This window comes from Sabethes cyaneus, chromosome 3 (genome assembly GCF_943734655.1).
Source record: "Sabethes cyaneus chromosome 3, idSabCyanKW18_F2, whole genome shotgun sequence".
Classification (NCBI taxonomy): Eukaryota; Metazoa; Arthropoda; class Insecta; order Diptera; family Culicidae; genus Sabethes; species Sabethes cyaneus.
In genome coordinates this window covers 78,879,894-78,902,094 of record NC_071355.1, presented here as the reverse complement: position 1 = coordinate 78,902,094, position 22,201 = coordinate 78,879,894, and the positions used below count along the sequence as shown (strand labels likewise).

Sequence of the window (22,201 nt, the reverse complement as noted above, 5' to 3'; positions counted from 1 at the left end):
AGTTGCCAATATTTATTGTAAAACGTGATGCGTTATCACTGTAAAGAACTCTTCACATGCATTCACACGTACGCTAAATTTTGGGAAGAACATCTAAATTTTTACAAACGAACTAAAAGCTTAATGAATATGTGTTCAATTAGTCAAAGTTTAGCCTAATTTGCATGAATTTATTTGTAATGTATCTACGTAATGCAGAGATAGAGAGTTTGCATTCGGCAACGCTGCATTTTTGTTTATAGCAACCACCTGGAAACCCACGTGTAGTTTGACAGATAACTGTTTTTTAGTTGCACGATCGTGCAACTAGCGAACGTGCAATTAAAAGACGGTGCAGTTAGAGGACGTGCAATTAGCGCACGAGTGCTGTATCCCTCGAACTAGCAAGTATTTTTTATGGGGCATTCTTCTTCTTTCGTTAAAAAGCGCCACTTTCACCAAAACGGAGATTACTCAACTCAACTAAGCCCAAATTTGAAAAGACGGTTGAATCGGTGAGAAGAATGAAAAACGAGTGTTATGTCTGTTTGTCTGTGCTTTTAGTAAGGGTAAAACCGCTGTAGGCTTTTAGATAGTAAGTTTTTAAAATTTAATGCGTTTATTTTTATGTTTTGGTAAAAAACACCGGGTCGAAAAACAAGTGAAAAATGTCAAAAGTGCTATTGATCGTCGAATTAAAAAAGACGAACTCAAGGATAAATGAAAAATAAGGGGGAAAGGAGGGGAAAGGGTTGATTCTTCCTCGCTTCCTGGTACTTTCCCTGAGAATCATAACTTTTTTAAAGAAAAGATTTCATTTGATATTTACTTGGTGTCGGTTTTACCCTGGCAGGGTGTCGAGTTTATCCGCACTGCTGCTTATTACGCCTGAAGATATATCTATGTATGTATACAGAGTTTTCTTTTCAAAAACATGCAAAAACATGTGTATCAAATAGACCTCATGGAATGAAGGATTTACAGTTAAACTAAGATTCTGGGAGGTTTGTTGGACAATAATTAACGTACAAATATGGAATTTCTGTGAAAATTGTTAGGGTGTCGGTTTTACCCACGGTTACCCTATACTCAAATTCAAATATCCCTACTGTTTTACTTGACTCACTGCGAATATGCGTGTTATTGAAATAAAACGTCACCATGCGTTTTATTCGTTTATAACGCATATGCAGCTAATATCGATAACAACCGATTTTTTATAAGTTGTGCTTTTGTTATTGCATTTAACTTGTAAAAAGTTGCATAAATAACAATTCAGTTTCACAATACAATTATTGCGTACTACTAGCACTTGCAATATAACGTTTAAGTACGTTATTTTTAGTGATCAAAATCAACGATATTTTCGATACAAGGGCGATATTTTTCGAAACCTTTCGAACCAACACGATACCGCGAATACAACGCTATGCGCAGTGAGTCAGGTAACACAGTAGATTCTAAAATGATTAAGTACTAAAATCCTCTAAATATTATAATCCTTATATACAAAAATTTGCAAATCTTAAAATCCTTAAATTCTAAAAGGTTTAAAATTCTGAGATCCCAAAATTTTAATGTCCTATAGTACTCAATTCAAACCATTTTTGGGAAAAAAATGCTTCTTTTATTTGATCCAATTTTCGCTTCCTTATGAACTTTCAAATCAATTTGCTAGATTTCAAATTAAAGCACACTTCCTAATGCCCTACTGGTAAAGTTTCTAGCAGGTTTTTATTAACATAAAGCCTATTATTTATCAATATGAAATTATGTATGTTCATACTTGTGAAAAATAAAACCACGTTCCTGGTTCTTTCTTTCTTTCTGTTTATTTTAATCGTTCAAAAAAATTTATTCGTCTATGTGGATCGCATGTGTTCTTAATTAGAAGCCGAAAACGCATCGAAATCGGAGCGTCAACATCGTCTGGTTGATCGATTAGCCCCTAAAGCTATAATGATTATATCTGTCTTTTTTTGGATGGAGTGTCGAAATACCCGAGACGCTACAGATTTCGATACATTTTGATGGTTGCCTTGCATCCGATCCCATCTGAGCAGTGCTGACAGTTGGGATCAAAAATCTGCTAACCGCATAAGCTTGATTCGATTAGTGGCTCCAGATAGGCGGTTGGTAACGGTAGTTCGAATGAGTGCTAATAAAGATATTGGATTGGTTATGAATGCAATAATCTTCTACGCTCGAAAGTGGGAGTATCATCTCAGTTTTCATCTGGATTGAATCTGGATGACAACATACTAAAGAAATTTGAAAAGCTGCCATGCATGTGTGTCTTAACATCGAGATTACATTCTTTAAAACCGATTGACGAAGAATGACTTTTTGAAATAATGTTATGCTCGTGTTGGGGTAAGTTTATCATCGCATCATCGAACATCTTTCAAACCTTTCAGGTTCGGTTGGGCTCATAAAAGTAGCAGTCACAAATATGGTAAACAGAGGAGAAATTGAATTCAGTGTGGGTATTCCGATTACGATATGCATAAACCTTCATCCCGAAATGGACTGGGCGAAAATGGAGTTTATTTCATACCGCCTGTTAGGTTGTCTGCTCACTACCTACCAGTTAGTTTGCAAATACCCATCGTGGATTCGCGTCTTGAGTAGTAGGGGAACCGGTAGGATCGCCTACGCAGCCAACCCATCCATGGATGACATAAACGTTTCGAACAGTCCGAAGATGCTTTTAAGTATCCACTCATATTGAAACTAGATTTGCAAACTTCTTAGAAATTCATTACTTGGAATGGATGGATCTGGGAAGAGCTCCTCCAGAGGGGAGTTCTTGCTTCCTATAAAATTGAAATTCTCATCGCTCTGATTGACATTTATTGCGTTGCTAAGAAAATTTATGTTCGAGTCAATTTCAAGCACTTTGCAAAATACGTAAATTATTATTGCAACGGTGCAATACTTTCAGGGCCAGGTAGGAAAATATAGATGGCACTGAAGAAAAGTGGTAGTTATTGCCGACACTTGTCAGTCGAGTTAGACACGATCATTTGTCAACTGATAAACAATCAATCGTATTTTAAGTGATTGGCTTACGACCTTTGATTGTCGAAGAAACTTTTGTGAAGCAATTCCCGCCTTTTTGCTACAGCAGCGTGGATTAGTCTACGCCACGATGTTGATTACGAAATTGTTGTGCGCTAGCGCTAACCCAATTTGAGGCCATGCCGTCCTCGTATAAAAGACCCATTTAGCCAGCTATCTTGAACATAACCGATCAACACACGGCACACAGTACCTACACTTATCAGTTGATTTTCCTTATCTGAGAAAATCGTGTCCCGTTAAAAAACGCTATCTTGACAATTACACAACCGCATGCGGTGTTCCCGTTATCACCACGCGTTTACTAGACAACCAACTTTATCTTAATTGCTGCGGGCCGCTCCGAACCAAAAGTCACAATTCTGGTAACGTTCGCTCAATCATCCAAACTATTTTGTCATCGACACTGTCCCGATTCTATGCACCGGTGGATAATAATTAACCCATCGCACACCCACCAGTTGTGGTGTTCACTTGCGAACTCAGTGATAAGACAGGTTTCGGACGGCGGCTGAAAAATTACCGGCCGCCATCGCCGCCATACTGTCTAAACCGAAATAAAACGAAGCGAAAGCTGGTCTTTTTTTAAACGATGTTTACCGTTACTTTTGCACACATTCAGAGGTCATTAGCTAATCTATTCACGGCGAACTCGTGCTAAATAATCGAGCACTTTTTCTTCGTTAATTGATAGTGATATTCCGCGGTGCGGCGCGGCTTTGCGACCCATCATCAAACGACGGTCGAAGAAACGGCACGGACAATGAATGCTGATGCGTCGCTGATCGCTATCAATGAGTGTGAATTGTTTTGAAGCGCGATTCTCCGACTGGGCTGTGCTGCGTTGCGCTGGTGAGATGACTGACAGGCCTTCGGAATCACAGCTGCGTCTGATTGATGTGTTTAATTAATGGGATCGAAGCTGCGTTGGCTTTCATCGGAGCGGACTGCAGCACTCAGGAAGTGCCGCTGCAGGGTTCGTAATCGAAAAGTGCACATAGGTTGGTTGGTGCACCAACCTAATGGAAGTTTCATAATTCACAATCGGCCAGTCAATCGTGTTTTGAATTATATGCATACTGCAAGACGGGTGAAAAGTTGGGCCATAAATCCCCCATTTGTTCCAGCTACCCCTGGAAAAGGTTTTTTTTTCGCATTAGCCACGTCTGGTTCCCATCAAAACAATTCCGCTCTCCACGAACCCTCGGCGCGCACGCGGAGGCTAAACTGTGTTCAACCCAGAAGCAGCTCGGGAGGGCTGCACGCAAGATTCGGTCGCCGGTTTTCCATATTTCACGTCAATCAAAAGCGGGACCGCATATTGTACCGTTCAGCAGCTTTCCTCTTTCTCTACTTATGGGCAATTCTTCAACCTCCGGGAGTAGCTGCTTTTCGCGGAAACTTTAAGACCTACGACGCACGACGCGTCGCAAGTGCCAGGGGAGAGCCAATCAAGCAGACCGATCTTCGAAACGGAGTTGACTCGGTCGGTCGGGTGGTGCCCGGCAGCGCAAACTGCATACGAAAACAATTCATAATAAACAGCGAGCGGCCACACGGCGGCCAAGACATGCGAACTCGTAGGCCGCTTTGGATGGTACGCGTGAGCGAGTGAGTGGTGCGGTTATCACAGTTGTGAGAAAACTGATTATTGCGAAGGCTGTTGATGGCGTAGAACGCGATGATGGCGGACAGGAGAGAAGTGCGCGGAACCAAGCTACTCGGTCGCTGGCCGTCGCCGTCGTGGAACAGTTAGACGTTTTGCTTTCTTCCTGTGCTGCTTATGCACATATCAATCAAACGGCAGCGCTTCAAGTTTACCGGCCGGCAATGCATCGCTGTACTTGTTGTATATACAGTACACAGCCACGGCGAATGTCTGACAACTGCCACACGGTGCATAGTACAGTGGGTAAAAACTGAATCGGGAAATCGCACTGAACCTGAAGCCACTGGCAAATGAATCGATGAACCGTAACTACTACTATGGTAACTGCAGCCTAAGTAGCACATGCTGTCACAATTGAGTCGCAGTGCCTGATTTGCGATGGATTTATTTGTAGAATTTAGGTTATTATAAGTTAGAATATGCTATGCTTCCTAGTTGACCTCGAGCTACAACGTTGGTCTTACAATCCAGTTGTCTTATGTTTGAATCTCGACTGCTAGAGGCTGTTAGAGTCAATAGGACCATATAGGACCACTAGCCCCGCAATTGTCCTGTACTCTACCAACTGATTGCGAAGTCTGTTGGAACTCTGTCTTATGTGCATTATCGAAACTCTTCGAGCTCGTTGTGATCGTGCCAATTTCCTCGTTCGTCCAGCAATACATCGCTGATGAGCAACACGGATTCACCCGGAGGCGCTCAACGTATACCAATCTACTAACGCTCACTACGTACGTAACGGACTGCTTTGACGACCGATCCCAGACGGACGTTATCTACACTGACCTCTCCGCCGCCTTCGACAAGCTAAATCATCAAATCGCCGTTGCAAAACTGGACAAACTGGGTATTGGAGGGCCGCTGCTTCAGTGGTTTAAATCGTATCTGACGAACCGTCCTATCAACGTGTCTATCAATGGCTTCACCTCACCGGCTTTCACCGCTTTTTCTGGAGTCCCACAAGGTAGCCATCTCGGACCGTTGGTCTTTCTTATTTATTTCATCGACGTCAACTTAATGCTCAAAGGTCCTCGGTTTGTGTTCGCCGACGACCTGAAACTGTTTTCGAAAGTTAACGATTCATCGGACACTCTCGCGCTCCAGGAGCAACTGTTGATATTCGCTGGATGGTGCAAACACAATCGCTTGGTACTAAACCCCGACAAATGTGAAGTGATAACGTTCTCGAGAAAGCTGAACCCTATAATATTCGATTAGCGATTATCAAGCGTACCCTTACGCCGTGTAGATTGCGTCAAGGATCTTGGGGTACTACTGGACTCTAAATTGACTTTCAAACAGCATGTTTCATTCGTTGTCGACAAGGCCTGCAGAAACCTGGGATTCATCATGCGTATCGCCAAAAACTTCAACGATATTTATTGTTTGAAATCACTCTTCTATGCGTTGGTTCGCTCCAACCTCGAGTATTGCGCTCCCGTATGGAGCCCGTATTACCAAAACGGCGTCATTCGAATAGAGTCGGTACAACGGAGGTTCATCCGCTTTGCCCTCCGTAGGTTACCATGGAATGATCCGTTCCGGCTACCAAGCTACGAACAGCGCTGCAGATTAATCAACTTGGACACCCTGCAAACACGTCGGGACGTAACTAGAGCCGTCTTCGTATCAGATGTTCTGACATCCCGGATTGACTGTCCTTGGATTCTAGGAAGACTAGACATCTTAACTCGGTCTCACTTAACGCGGAACAATTCCTTCTTGCATATACCACATCGGAGAACTAACTACAGTACTTTCGGTACTATAACCGGCTTACAACGGAACTTCAACCGTTTTGTGTCCTACTTCGACTTTGACGTCAGCCGCAACATGCTGAAAACCCGATTTAGAGCTCTTGCTATTAGTTGTTAAGTAGTCAGTAGGATAGAAAAATCTGTTGACTTTTAATTAATAAACAATAAACAATAAACAATAAACAAAAAGAGAAAGTCAAGTTTTGAAAACGGAATGTAGAACCTAGGCTTAGCTTTGCTGAGTTAGCTACGCATGTGTAGCAAAAATAGTTTAAATATCGGATTTCTTATTAATTGAATATGTTCCAAATAATTGAATGTGTATATGGGTCATTCCATGCCAAGTGACCGAGAAATAGTTCAAACGTGTAATCGACTTTCACGGATTTGAACCAAATTTTGCCAGATTCTTCGTTTTCGGTCAGAAAGTAAAAATCTATAATTTGGTACGGATCGAGCATTCCCTCGATTAATGGGAGCGCCTCCATTTTTAAGGAAAATACCCGATTTTGTCAAAACCTCTTTTTTTCTTTTGCTTATATCTCCGGAAATATTAAGTTTAGAAAACACTATTTTCACAATTTCAAAAGAAATCATCTAAGGGATTCGAAAAAGATATTATTTTTGAGCACCAGTGCTGCCAAACATTTTTAAATTCAATTTGAAAACTAAATTTACATTTTTCTCTTAATGAAGACAATTTTATCTCAAAAATTTCAACTTCATCGTGTTCCGCAGATTTTTTTACATAACAATCACTCATCGCCCCGAGGTATTCTTTGCCGATCCCGAGATACAGCGTTTTAAATCAAGCAATTCTCCATTTTTAATGTAGAACTTAGAGCAAAATGACTTTTTTTGAAGCAGTAATTCTCTACTTACTTACTTACTTACTTATGTGTTCATGTCCGCCGGTCCGGCAGAACAAAGGGATAAAATCAGAGATCTCCACTGCTGACGGTTACCCGCCATGGCTTTTACCTGGCGCCAGGAGGCCAGGTTCTCGTCTACAGCCCGGATGTCGTTGACTAAGCTCCGTCGCCATGAGCCTCTGGATCTGCCTCTTCTACGCTGTCCTTGTGGATTCCAGTCGAGTGCTTCTCTGCAAACCTCGTTCGCTCCTTTCCTCAAGGTGTGTCCGATCAACTTCCACCTACGTTCACGAATTTCTGTGGCTATCGGCCGTTGATGACACCGACGATGGAGTTCCTCATTGGATATCCAGTTATCAGGCCACCAGGCACGAATGATGTATCGCAGGTACCGGTTAATGAATACGTGCAGTTTTTGCGTTGTCTCCGCTGAGACGCACCACGTTTCGCAGGCATATAGCAGTACGGATTTAACGTTTGAATTAAAGATTCGGGTTTTCATACGTAGAGTGATCTGGTTTGAGTGCCAAATGTTTCGTAGACCTGCAAAGGCACCCCTGGCCTTCCTGATCCGTGTCGCTATATCAGTCTTGGTACCACCATCGGGCGTTGTTTGGCTACCAAGATATTGAAAGGCGTCTACCTGCTCAACTTGTTGTCCCGCTACTGTGAAGCTGGTGGAATTGTCAGTGTTCACTACCATAGACTTAGTTTTCGCTACATTGACTGTGAGACCTGCTACCTGGGAGCTCTCGGAGAGGTCATCTAACTTGCTCTGCATACCGTTTCGGCGTTATGCGAGCAAGACAATGTCGTCGGCTAGGTCGAGGTCATTTAGCTGCTCCATCGTTAGAGGATTCCAAGGCAATCCTCGATTTGGTCTACTGTCAATTGCTCCAGCTAATATCTCATCCATAACGATGAGAAACAGAAGCAGTGCTAAAATGCAGCCCTGTCTCACGCTAGCTGTTACCCTTATGGATCGGACAAGACGCCGTAGTGCAAAACCTTGCACGAGAACGCCTCATACTGAGCCTCGATGAGATGGACTAGCTTATCTGGAACTCCTCTACGCCTAAGTGCGCCCCAGATGTTTTCGTGATTGAGTCGGTCGAACACCTTTTCGAAGTCAATGAACACCAGCAGAAGAGAGTCCTGGAATTCGTTGATCTGCTCCAATATAATGCGGAGCGTTGTGATATGGTCTACACATGATCGGCCAGCACGGAATCCAGCTTGCTGCCGCCGGAGAGTAGGGTCGATCTTCTCCTGGATCCGGTTGAGGATTACCTTACAGAGTACTTTGAGAGTAATACAGAGCAACGTGATGCCACGCCAGTTACCGCATTCCGTTAGGTCTCCTTTCTTAGGGACTTTGACCAATATGCCCTGTATATCCCAGTCCACCGGAAAAGTTGCGGTTTCCCAAATATTTCTGATAAGCTGATGTATCATCTGGGCTGACAAAGATGGGTCAGCTTTGAGCATTTCGGCTGAAATACGATCTATCCCTGGTGCTCTATTGGATTTCATACTCTTAATGGCTGCTACAATTTCATCCAGCGATGGCGCCTCCGAGTTCACGCGATTTATTCGACGAACTGTAGGCGTCATACGCTGCCGGTTTTGTTGGTCTCTGACATTTGAAACTCGGAAGAGTTGTTCAAAATGTTCAGTCCATCGCTTAAGCTGTTCTGTACGGTCAGTCAATAGCTGACCAGCTCTGTCCTTTCGAGGCATCTTTGTATTCATCCTGGCACCACTAAGGTGGCGAGAAATATCGCACAACAAACGGATATCACCATTGGCGGCGGCGGTTTCTCCTTATTCGGCTAGGGAGTTAGTTCAGGCTCTCTTGTCCCACCTACAAGCACGTTTAACAGCCCTCTTCCGTTCGGCGTATCGTTGACGGGCAACTGTCTTAGCCGATCTGGTCCGCGCTCGCTCAATGCCGGCTTTCGCCTCTCTCCGCTCGTCGATCTTCCTCCAAGTTTCATCCGAAATCCACTCCCTCCGCCCACTGCGCGCTTTGCCGAGGGTTTCATCACTGGCCGTGATGAAGGCGTTCTTGATGCTGGTCCATTGCTCTTCGACGGTTCCACCAGGTGGCAACTCCAAGGCTCGAGATTCAAGTTGTTCAACAAAGGCCCTTTTCACCTCAGGGTTCTCTAATCGGCGGACGTCGTAGAAGCAGCCAACTTTCTCCTCCCGTCGTTGGACACGTGCGACGCGCAGACGTATCTCAGCGATAACAAGATGATGGTCGGATGCAATGTCAGCGCTGCGTTTGTTGCGTACATCAAGAAGGTTCCTTCTCCATTTCCGACTGATGCAGATGTGGTCGATTTGGTTTTCTGTTCGGCCGTCGCGGGAAACCCACGGGACTTTATGTACTGGTCTATGGGGGAAGAGCGATCCACCAATGACCCTGTTGTTATTAACACAAAATTCTGTAAACAGCTCCCCGTTTTCGCTCATCTTTCCTAGGCCATGGCGTCCCATGACACGTTCAAGGTCCACGTTGTTTGAGCCACTCTTCGCGTTGAAGTTGCCCATGTGAATTTGGATGTCCCCCTTTGGGATTTTCTCAACCACGCTGTTCAGCTGGCTGTAAAAACTCTCTTTCTCCTGCAGATCGGCAGCATCTGTTGGCGCATAGCACTGGATTGCCGTAAGGTTCCTAACCCGTGTTCTGACTCTGGCAACGATTATTCGCTCGTTTATTGGTTCCCACTTCATCAGGGCCGCATGTGCCCCTGGGCTCAGTAGGAATCCAAATCCTCTTTCTCGAGTAGCATTTTCACCTCGTATGCCAGAGTAGAGCAAGACTTGCCCGGATGATGTCCTGTGTTTGCCAGTACCCGGCCAGCGCACCTCGCTCAGCCCCAGGATTTCAAGCTTCAGGCGGCTAGCTTCCCTTGCAAGTTGAGCCAGTTTGCCCTGCTGGGCAAGGGTCAATATATTCCATGTTCCGATTCGTGTCCGTGTTTTCATGCTAAAGGTCGCTGCCAATAATCCAGAGAGATTTCTTCTTTCATTTTCGGTAACTTTTTTATGTTCTGCTACAGTAGGCTGTTAACCTAAGGTTCTTATCCCGCTGATGGGGCTGCCATCTTAATGTGGGCGGGAGCCACTGTGCCCCCTTTCCTGTTAGCATACGACAACCGAAGTTGCGTACCCCAGCCGGCACCTCGTGGAGGTAGGAATAGGAGTTAACCCAGCAAACCTTTTCGTACGTATATCAAAATAACAAATATGATATATGTACAGGTATACATATAGAAAAATCGCATTCGATGCACGAAACCAGCATATGCGTATTGTTTTGGAGGCGATATACGTGCTGCAAATTATATGAAAACAATTCACATTCATAAGTATTTGTATACGATGAAATCCGACGCAGCATGATTAGTTCCATAATGCTTTACAATTCTGTGACGAAAATCGTATGTGAATCAGTTACTATCATTTTCTACGAATAAATGTAAACTAGCGTGCGCTTTATTAAGCTTTATGTACGATTTCGAGTTTGTTTAGCGATATTTAAGATGATTTTCACACATTATTATACGATCTATGGTTTGCTGAGCTGAACAGAGGTTATGGAATGCACATGTTCACCCTTTGCTAGCCCAAACTCAACATACCGCTGCCTCTTTTACTGCTTTACGGTTGACCATGTTCTACCATTATCTGCCACAACACACTTCGTTTGACTGTTTAACTTCATGGCAGAAAAATGTTAAATGTTTGATTTTGATTCACATGAAACAAAAGTATATAGAATCAGCTATATAGTTTACATATCCTGGATAGAAAATCTCCAATTATTTTCAGTTTGCAATGTAATACATTGTGTTTTCAAATGTTATCGGATTTATTTTCGTGATTAGCATCATCGGCACCTAGAACCAAACATATAACCTATCAGTTCGTAAACAGAAATATACTTGCGAAGCTCTAATAATCTCCCGAAACAGAAGCAATCTATATCAAATGAAAGGAAATTCTTTTTTTTACCTTTTTCATCAAATTCCATCATTGCCACCGTTATTAACTCAAGCAAATATAACTTTTATAGATAAGCATCTTGTAGGTGCCAGCAAACATTTTGGCAATCATCACTTTTTCGCGGTTCCAATAATCACAACAAGGTAGCGAACGGTTGCCATTAGTATTGCTCGTATCCGCCTATAAATCCTTAGACTTACCTCGTGTTTTTGTCTTGACTTAAGTTAATTAATTTTTTTATGACGGAAGTTTTTACAATCGACAGAGGTGACGGTAGGAGAGAGTAATGAAATAAAGGTGATTATAGTACCTCAGGGGAGACAAGACGTAAAGAGGAACCACCCCAGCTTGAGTAAAGAAGAACGTTACACAACTTTCTAAGCGTGACTTCGACGGCCCTGCTTTGTCTAATTTTCCGCTCTTTCCATTTTACGTGTTATCTCCCCGGAGGTACTATAAACACCTCTGTTTCATTATTTTCTCCTCCTCCTTCACCTCCTTGTAAAAACTACCGTTATAGAAAACTATAAATTTTCTGAAAAAATCGCTAAAGGCAAAATGGTAATTTCTGGGATCATCTCACGGAGTAGTACTTAACATTCACACCTAGGACTCGGGTTTAACTCTCAAGCCCGCAGAACCCATGCGCGACCCAAGCTGGTAAATTAAAAACAAAAAAAAAACAAACAAAGTCGGACGGACAACTGTTATAAAATTGCTGCTGCATTATAACGGTTTTAAAATTAATATTGTTTACTTGCACACCACCTATGTTTTTGCCTGGAAGAAAACCAACCAACTGCTAGAGGCACATTTCCGCGGGGTTTTTAGATCCGGATTTAGTAGCGCACCTTGTAGGTTGGCACATGAAAATAGTAAAAGCTGGCGATAGTAAAACACGAAAGCACCGGAATGGTCAGCGCGGAATTGTTGTTTAATGACAAACTAATTTTTACGTTGATAGAAAACTAAATGAAAGATTACAACTGGTTTTGCTAATTGCTTGGCACACATTGAGGTTGTGAGTTACAAAGCACTCGCGACTGTTTCTATTCTCCAGACATACCACAAGATCAAGCTCAAAAGGGGAAGGTTTTATGGCGATCATCAGGAAACTTTGTTAAAAAGATGATTGAAGATTTGCTTTTATAGTCACCGTTGTGAAACTATCGTAAAACAGTAATCACTCGGCAAAGCATTTTGATTGGGATGTATTTCAGTAGCTTACCACGGACTACAAGAAGGCAAATGGAAATTGTTTGGAGGAAAACAGAGAGCAATGGGAGATTATATTGTTTAAACATTTGCAGTGCTTATTAGGATTCGGTAAATTGCGACGTATGTACTACTTCGCAATTTATAGTCAAGTAATGAACGTGTACTCAATGTGAATGCATCATACACCTGGTTCAAGAGCAATTATTTTCTTATTACCTTTAGTGACAAACAATTCCGGTAATAAATCTGTTTTTTTATGGTCAAAATTCGATAGACACTTTTTCCCGATTCAACTTTACAATACAATTTTTTTAAATATCAATTACTATTTTTGGAAAAGAAATCATCCACGTGAACTTCTGCATCTGCTACCATCTGCTGTTGAGGTGAATCGATCCATCGAGTACACACACACGCACACACAGGAGTTGGCAGAAGATCGGTTGTCGTTAATTAAATCATTGCCCGCAGCTTCCAGCAGATTGGTTCGGACCGATAACAGCATAAGCTATGCTAACTCGAACAAATTTGAATACAAATTGTCCATTGCCCGTTAGGAACGGAACGGAGCGGAAGTTTTTCTACTGCAGTCATCCCGGTCGAGTCACGAGTAGCCGTTGGTTTTTGATGGCGCGACGGCAGGTTTGATAGCACCCGTTCATACTTTCCGGAATAACCGACTGTGTCAGTGAGTGCAGCAGCAGATCCCATGCTGATTGTGCTGTCGCATGTGGAAAATCAAGAAAAAAAAGCTGGGAATGCCTCTAGCTATTAATACATATGTAACGAAATCTAAGTGCAAAGCGTGTAGACAAACAAACGGTTGGATTATGTTTATTTTAGTAGAGGCAAAGCCGCAGGCGGCTTACAGGGAGATCGATTGTAGTACTACTTGAGCGAAAGATACCTCTAATGTAGAAGATAAATATTAGTTCATATGAGTACCAAGGGGCAAATGTAATGCACTCGTAACGTTTTACTCTGAGGTAAAAGAAGGAATGATTTACCCCAGCATCCCTACAAATACGAATGCAAGCGTCCACCAGAAAATTTGATTCAGCAATATTCGATGTTTGGGGAAAGGTAATAATCAAAGATCCATGCTCTGCTGAAGATCACTTTCTTGACCTGAAAGCATTGTATTGTTTGATGAACACAGTTGAACACAGTTGAATACATTTCGAAAAAGCTTGTAACTTAACGAAGCACAGTACCTATGCCTGGTAGCTAATTATTCACCATGGGTATGAAGTGATGAATGCAGCTATTGAGAATTACAACCTTAAGCCATGTTAAGGTTGGCAATTAACTGGAATCACTAATTATACCAGGAATCTATAAAAAACATCGGGCAGGTCTAAGGATGCAATGTAAGTTTCCATCACCGTACCGGTCAGTGTCATAACGACTGTCACTAAGGGTAGCCATTGTTGCTAAGGCGTTCATTGGTCCGTGTAATCTGTGTGTCAGGTGAATAGCATTACTGCTTACTAACACCTTGCAGCGACGCATTTCGCGACACCCGTTGCAATGAGTTCAAGCCAGAAGTGGTGCAGAAATTCTTATTTGCAGTGGCGGCAATAAGACCGTAATTGGTTTAAACATAGACCACTTATTCGGTTATGTCCGAACAGCAGGACGTGCGGACAAGACTGGTGCAATAAATTGTAAAACTTTGCTCGGTCCGGTGGAATCTCATAATAAGTATCATTCAAATTGAAACTGTTTTTCCGCTCTCTGGTACGACTGTTGTACCAATAAATGTTAAGTAATTAGCGATCGTATAATCTGTGGTCTGTTAATTAGTACCAGAGGACAGTATAATTTATTTCTAGAGCAGCAGAATCGGTTGGGCTAAACCATAAAACCGGTGAGTGTCGGGGGATGTGGAGTAATAGGCCAGAGGCGCCTCATATTACAACTGGTTTAGGTTCAATTCCTGGTAACATTACGCAGCTGAGGTTTTCTGAGACAATAAATCTCTGGGTCACGCCTTCTGTATAAGATGGAGGTTGGGTCAGGAATTCCATGAAAGAAAGGCGAGAGATTCTTTACTTATTTCTTGATGGCTTTCACATGTCGTCAGGAAACGTTCTTGTCAACAGCCTGGATGTCATTGGCTGTCATGATGAGCCTCCGCTTGTCCTTGCGTGTTCATTTCGAGTGTTTATCTGCAGAACTTGTTCAATCCTTTTCATCCTGTCCATCCCGGCCTTCCGGATCTACGTGTCTATATAAGTCTTGTTGCTACCATCATCGAGGACCTGTACAGAATGCAGCTTACTACCTCCAAAAAGTAGCGTCAATCTTCTCCTCGATCTGGTGAAGAGTTGCCTTACAGTGTATTTTTAGGGTAATTTAAGGCATCACAGCCAAAAGTTGCGGTTTCCGATGTAGCTGAATAGATGATCGATCATATGGATAAGAGATGGAAAATGTAAAATTAAAAAAAAATAAAAAACTGCAACCATAAAATAGCAAATAGAAAAATTCAGAATAAAAAACGAAAAAAAAAGAAAATTTAAAATTGAAAAGGCACAATCGAAAAATAGGAAATTGAAAATAAGAAAAATAGGAAATAGGAAAAATTGAAAATTGTTGAAAATTGACAGTTGAAAATGGAAAATTGAAAATAAAAAGAATTGAAACTCGAAAACCAAATCGAATATCGAAAATCAAAACAAAAAACCAAATATAAAATATAAAATACAAAGTACAAAATACAAAATACAAAATACAAAATACAAAATACAAAATACAAAACCGAAAACAGAAAACAGAAAACAGAAAACAGAAAACAGAAAACAGAAAACAGAAAACAGAAAACAGAAAACAGAAAACAGAAAACAGAAAACAGAAAACAGAAAACAGAAAACAGAAAACAGAAAACAGAAAACAGAAAACAGAAAACAGAAAACAGAAAACAGAAAACAGAAAACAGAAAACAGAAAACAGAAAACAGAAAACAGAAAACAGAAAACAGAAAACAGAAAACAGAAAACAGAAAACAGAAAACAGAAAACAGAAAACACAAAACATAAAACAGAAAACAGAAAACAGAAAACAGAAAACAGAAAACAGAAAACAGAAAACAGAAAACAGAAAACAAAAAACATTAAATACAAAGTACAAAGTACAATGTACGAAGTACAAAGTACAAAATACTGTGAGAAAAAAACATTGAAAATACTAAATAAACAGCGAAATCTATATACGATGCACATTATAATGTCAATGGAAGTTCCAATGAAAGGAAATATGTGGCAAGATTTTTATAAAATATATGAAACTTTGGAAAGACGACATTGAACCCAAAAAACTAAAAATCAACATAGAAGGACAATACATACATGTGTATAAACGAACGCTTGGATAACCAATAAATTCAGCAACTCAGAAAAGTTAAGGAAAAAATTAATTTTATACAGCATTGCATAAGAGCCAATATTCACTTAACTTTTCCGAACTAGTAACTTTTCTGAGAATTAATTTTTCCAGTAGTCCTTCGTACAAAAGACAAAAGACAAAAGACAAAAGACAAAAGACAAAAGACAAAAGACAAAAGACAAAAGACAAAAGACAAAAGACAAAAGACAAAAGACAAAAGACAAAAGACAAAAGACAAAAGACAAAAGACAAAAGACAAAAGACAAAAGACAAAAGACAAAAGACAAAAGACAAAAGACAAAAGACAAAAGACAAAAGACAAAAGACAAAAGACAAAAGACAAAAGACAAAAGACAAAAGACAAAAGACAAAAGACAAAAGACAAAAGACAAAAGACAAAAGACAAATGACAAAAGACAAAAGACAAAAGACAAAAGACAAAAGACAAAAGACAAAAGACAAAAGACAAAAGACAAAAGACAAAAGACAAAAGACAAAAGACAAAAGACAAAAGACAAAAGACAAAAGACAAAAGACAAAAGACAAAAGACAAAAGACAAAAGACAAAAGACAAAAGACAAAAGACAAAAGACAAAAGACAAACGACAAACGACAAACGACAAACGACAAACGACAAACGACAAACGACAAACGACAAACGACAAACGACAAACGACAAACGACAAACGACAAACGACAAACGACAAACGACAAACGACAAACGACAAACGACAAACGACAAACGACAAACGACAAACGACAAACGACAAACGACAAACGACAAACGACAAACGACAAACGACAAACGACAAACGACAAACGACAAACGACAAACGACAAACGACAAACGACAAACGACAAACGACAAACGACAAACGACAAACGACAAACGACAAACGACAAACGACAAACGAAAAACGACAAACGACAAACGACAAACGACAAACGACAAACGACAAACGACAAACGACAAACGACAAACGACAAACGACAAACGACAAACGACAAACGACAAACGACAAACGACAAACGACAAACGACAAACGACAAACGACAAACGACAAACGACAAACGACAAACGACAAACGACAAACGACAAACGACAAACGACAAACGACAAACGACAAACGACAAACGACAAACGACAAACGACAAACGACAAACGACAAACGACAAACGACAAACGACAAACGACAAACGACAAACGACAAACGACAAACGACAAACGACAAACGACAAACGACAAACGACAAACGACAAACGACAAACGACAAACGACAAACGACAAACGACAAACGACAAACGACAAACGACAAACGACAAACGACAAACGACAAACGACAAACGACAAACGACAAACGACAAACGACAAACGACAAACGACAAACGACAAACGACAAACGACAAACGACAAACGACAAACGACAAACGACAAACGACAAACGACAAACGACAAACGACAAACGACAAACGACAAACGACAAACGACAAACGACAAACGACAAACGACAAACGACAAACAACAAACGACAAACGACAAACAAAAAAAAACGACAAACGACAAACGACAAACGACAAATGACAAAATAAAAAATACATTGAAAATAAAAAGTCAAAAATAAAATGTATCATATAGAAAATTTAGAAAATAAACGACGCAAAAGCTTAGCTTATGTAGACTGCCCGTCTCCGTAGTTGCACTCCATGATTGGCCGAACCAGTAAGATTACACAGAGAACCAATTGAATGGTGCTTGGGAGTAGCATGACATTTTCATTGTGCAGCTTCTACTGATTCAATACTTTGAAAATTGATTATTTTACAATTCATCTTACATGTCAGTCTTAATGAACTACACTCTAATAAGCTAGAGCTTGTCATCATTCGTTTAAATGTATGCAAAGGTTAACCAAAACCGGTAAGTTAGCTCCGGGTTAATGCTGGCCTAACAAGCCAGTCGTCGTATGTTCGAATCTCGACTGAGCGGTGCCGCTACAGAGTTAATAGGATCTTTGCACTAGCCTCGTAATTTTCCTGTGGATTCTCTAATAACCGGCTGCGAAGTCTGTCGATAAAGAAGGGTGAAGTACTAAAGGACGTTTATACTCATGGCTTCGCTTAGGTTCACCAAATTCATAGTATTGTTTAACACGACTGAACATTGTAGAACACGATGCAATCAGTTTATTCCGGTGAAAGTCGACGTTCTAATGTATCTAGAACAAGCAAGCGACAACGATCGGGATACGGAGGTAGATTTTCCGGGTCACGCCAAGGTAAACTACGCAGGGTCAATCTTGTGAACCTCCTCTGCACTCGTTCAATGCGAAGGTTCTAACAGAGTAGATGTGGGTCCAAATTAGGTACGCATTTTCGATTTCATTTGCATGCTCAACCTTTTTCTGTACCTGGTCGTCAATTTTGTATTCGAAAACAATAGGTGATTTGATTTGGTGAAACGTCATAACCTCGCATTTAAAGACGCTGATAGTTAAATTATTCACTTTGCACCAATCTACCTACAAACGTATCCAAGAGAAGTTGAAGGCAATAACAACCCTCGATGCAACGAATCGTCAAGTAGATTTTAAAATCGTCAGCATAAACCAGTTTGCAGTCTCTTTCAAGCACAGAGGCAGCGTCGTTAAAGCATCAAATGAACAAAAATTGTCCTAAGTTACTGCCTTGCGGCACACCAGATTGATTCGTGAACGTGGACGATACCTTTGAGCCAACTTTCACTTGTGACCATGTGACAAACTGTTGCGATACACCCAGTCGTAATAATTTATCCATCAATATGCGATGATTGATGCGATCGAAGGCATCTTTTAAATTGTATTTTACTTCTTTATAGAACTATGTTATGTGTTCATTGCAAATTTCGGAAATATCACATTGTGGGGATGTTAAGATTTGCTAAAAATTCATTTATTTTCAAGTGTCGGACCGATTGGTGAACGAGGTGTCAACTGTTTCGAGGAATGAAAAGTGTAATTCTCATTTTTAACCATTTTTAACCAATCAAGTACAAAAAATTCGATATTTGAAGACCTCGTATCAGTAGCCCCGTTTCAATATTCATGTGTAAATAGGGCTGCCGGTATTGGGCCCTTTTGGTGAAAACCGGTATTTCGGTATTGGCGTAGAAAATACCGGTAATACCGGTAAAATACCAGTGTTGGCAGATTATTCGGAATCAATAGAAATGTTGATGATTTTCAGTAAATGTCTTTATTTTCAAACTTTAGCTTCAGTATTGTTGCTTAGTAAAGTAGAATTTAAGCAGTACACTTAGCGATTTATTTCCCTTGTTAGAATGGATTTTGTTGCCAACGCTTCCAACAATTGAAAAAACTTCCGCTTTCATCGAAGTCTAACGAACGACTTTAAGTGCATCACGAATTTTCCTTTCATTTCTTCAAATTAATAGTAGGGAAACACGCCTTTAACAATTTTCGAAAATCCCAGGATTGTAGGTTCCACTATAATGAATGCCCCGGTCTCCTATACAGTCTCTTCACGAACTTTTCCTCCATCCCCAAATCGGAACCCTTGATAGTGTCATCCTCTTCATCATCGTTCACAGGTATCTTCTCTTCTCTGTTGTCAATCCTACTATTTGCAGATAGTGGCTTGGAGACTTCATCTGGTTATTCAATCAAGGTATCACTCGGAAGACTTGAAAAATATTCCATATTCTTTCCTGGCCGATCCTTTGATAGCAAGAATTTAAAAAGTGCAAAGATTTCCGTAGTCTGATCACGGTCCGGTATGGTTGAAGCAAATAACTGATTGCTTCATACATGAAGCGACTTGTTTCATTTATTGAACAGAACGTTTCAAGCAAACTTCAGCTGAAGTTAGTGACTGTTTCAAATGACGACGACTGATAGTCAGGCACGATTGTCGATGTTGAGTAGGTTTATTGTAATATGCGTCAAATTGCAGGAAATGTTACTCAAATTTAATCCAATTGCATTCAAAGTAGCTGGCCTTCTACTGAATATTTGATAGAAAAATACGAATGAAACTAAGGGGTAGTCATAATGAAGTGAAAACCGTTTCCTTAACGTCGATTGAAGCCAGTTTTGAAACGAAACGGCGCTGCTTCAGTTGAAACTGGTGCTTCATTACTTCATTGTTGAGTGACGATTTATGATTGTAAGGGACGTTGCCGGGCCCTAATCTTGTTTCCTAAATTCATTATCTGAGAGCATGGCTCATGCAATGAAACATTTTTACAGCAAAGGCGCTCTACTGTGCCTTAAACGTGCTCAAGAGCTATAATTATTTAACTCACAGTTTCAAATTCTCCATTGCTAGCAGTTGTTGAATCTCGTCGGCATTAACACCAAATTGTTTTTCTATGAATTTTACATTCTTCTATCAAACTTAGTTCTTCTTCGAATATGGAGTTTAAAAAAACTGGGATATTAGAAAATACCGGAAATATCGGTTTTTTGCCTTTCCAAAACCGGTATTTCGGTATCCAAAAATTGGCCGGTATTACCGGTTAGACAGCCCTATGTGTAAATCACTTTTTCTATTCAGTACATTTGGTAACGTTTGACATCCTTGTTAAGTTACTGCTGCAATTAGATACAACTTTAACATATATTAACAAACTAAGTTGTTGTTCAGTTGTTCAAGTTTATTAAAATAACAATAATTTCAATATTCGTTATTTTCATGCTTTTTAATCAAAAAATACTTATATTTTTGAGCCGCAGTTGGTTTCGATTACTCAATTCGTTTCACTAACAAAGCAGTCAATTCTAATCAATCAACATAAATTCTTTTTCTTCCGTTGTAAAATGCATTCTCTACAGCAACATAACAATGTCATTGACCCGTCGTAAAACATCGTCCGTAAGTTTGTTTACGTTTCGATTGGCTGCCCTTCAAGAGACTGGTAGACAATCTAACAAAGTTGCATCAAAACATCAAGCTCAACTCAAAAATCATCGTTTTATTATCAGGTCTTTCAGTTTAAATATTGATCTATGGATCGATCGCAGAAGTGAAGATTCCCGTTTTTCCTTCCAATCCTCCCAACCGAACCGGTATGCTGATTGTGATCTTTGACTGATCGTGAGAATATTTTATTGGGCATTTTGCGCCGGCGTATGTTTGTACGAGGAGCATGATGTGGAGAAATACATAAACAGGAAAAGAGATTAGTAAATATGATGTATAAATCGATCGGTTTCGTTCAACCACAACAACAACATTAGGCACCTTTTTTAACCTAACTAACTTCAAACCGGTGTGTCAAGGGTGTGGAGTTTCTTTCGCGACATGCTTTGGCAGTGGTGTATGCTTAAATCTATCGAATTTTATCATCATCATCAGCCGTTTGATGTCAAATCGGTGAAGTTTCAAATGTTGTACAATCAGAGTTGAACACAAAAAAGGACTGTGCCGGTCCATAAAACCGTTAAAAGTTATGGCGCAATTCATGCTGTAATAAAAAAACGGTCTATTTTCCTGGAATTAGACATCAAGTGGTTTGGTTGCGTTGTGCTAGCGTGAAAACACAACAAATATTGATAACAGTGCGTCTTATCAGTGGCAGCGACAAGCAACGGCGGACGACGGTGCGTAAATAGACAGATCGTCCCTTTGGTGCTGTCTTGTGCGATGCAAGTCTGTACCTACTTTTTTTTAACTTCATGACATTGATCCATGCTGATTGCTGCAAACCTGTAAACACTTTGTATCGATGAAGCTGGATGGGAAGAGCTAAATGCAACCTCATGGATGTAGGTTGAATAAACCGGATCATCATCCGATTATTATCGAGGCTGACATAAGATGGTATCATATTTATCATACGTTGGAGCTCTATAAAGTGTGCAAAGTAGTTTCAGAAATGATAAGATAACACAATTTTTTCAACCTAGAATTATTTATTGTTTCTTGTTTGAAATATACCTACTATAAGTTTTACTTTTCAAATATAAACAAGTTACGATTCAGTTGCTCATCTATTTAAAAATAGTTTTTACTAAAATTAATTGTTATATTAATAAATTTTTATTTTATTTTCTTTTTCAGGATGTCTCCGAGGCATCGATCTACATACGTTGATTATATTCGGCCCATGGTCCGAATACTGATCATCGTCGCAATAAAAGTTATGCCTGGATTTTCCGAAAACGATTTTCGGTATATCTCCTATCAAGGTAAGCTCCCATGCCGTGTTCATGTAAATCGCAAAA

The 22,201-nt window shown here is 40.5% G+C and overlaps 1 protein-coding gene across 1 annotated transcript in view; it reads left to right on the top strand.

Annotated features, from left to right (window-relative positions):
* The window catches only part of LOC128742855 (semaphorin-5A), a 357,873-nt gene that overhangs the window by 81,939 nt on the left and 253,733 nt on the right, over positions 1–22,201 (top strand). Inside the window, exon 3 of the mRNA XM_053839338.1 lies at positions 22,038–22,165. Coding sequence (XP_053695313.1) covers positions 22,039–22,165 — 127 coding nt within the window. The 5' untranslated portion in view covers position 22,038. The remainder of the gene's footprint in view (positions 1–22,037; positions 22,166–22,201) is intronic.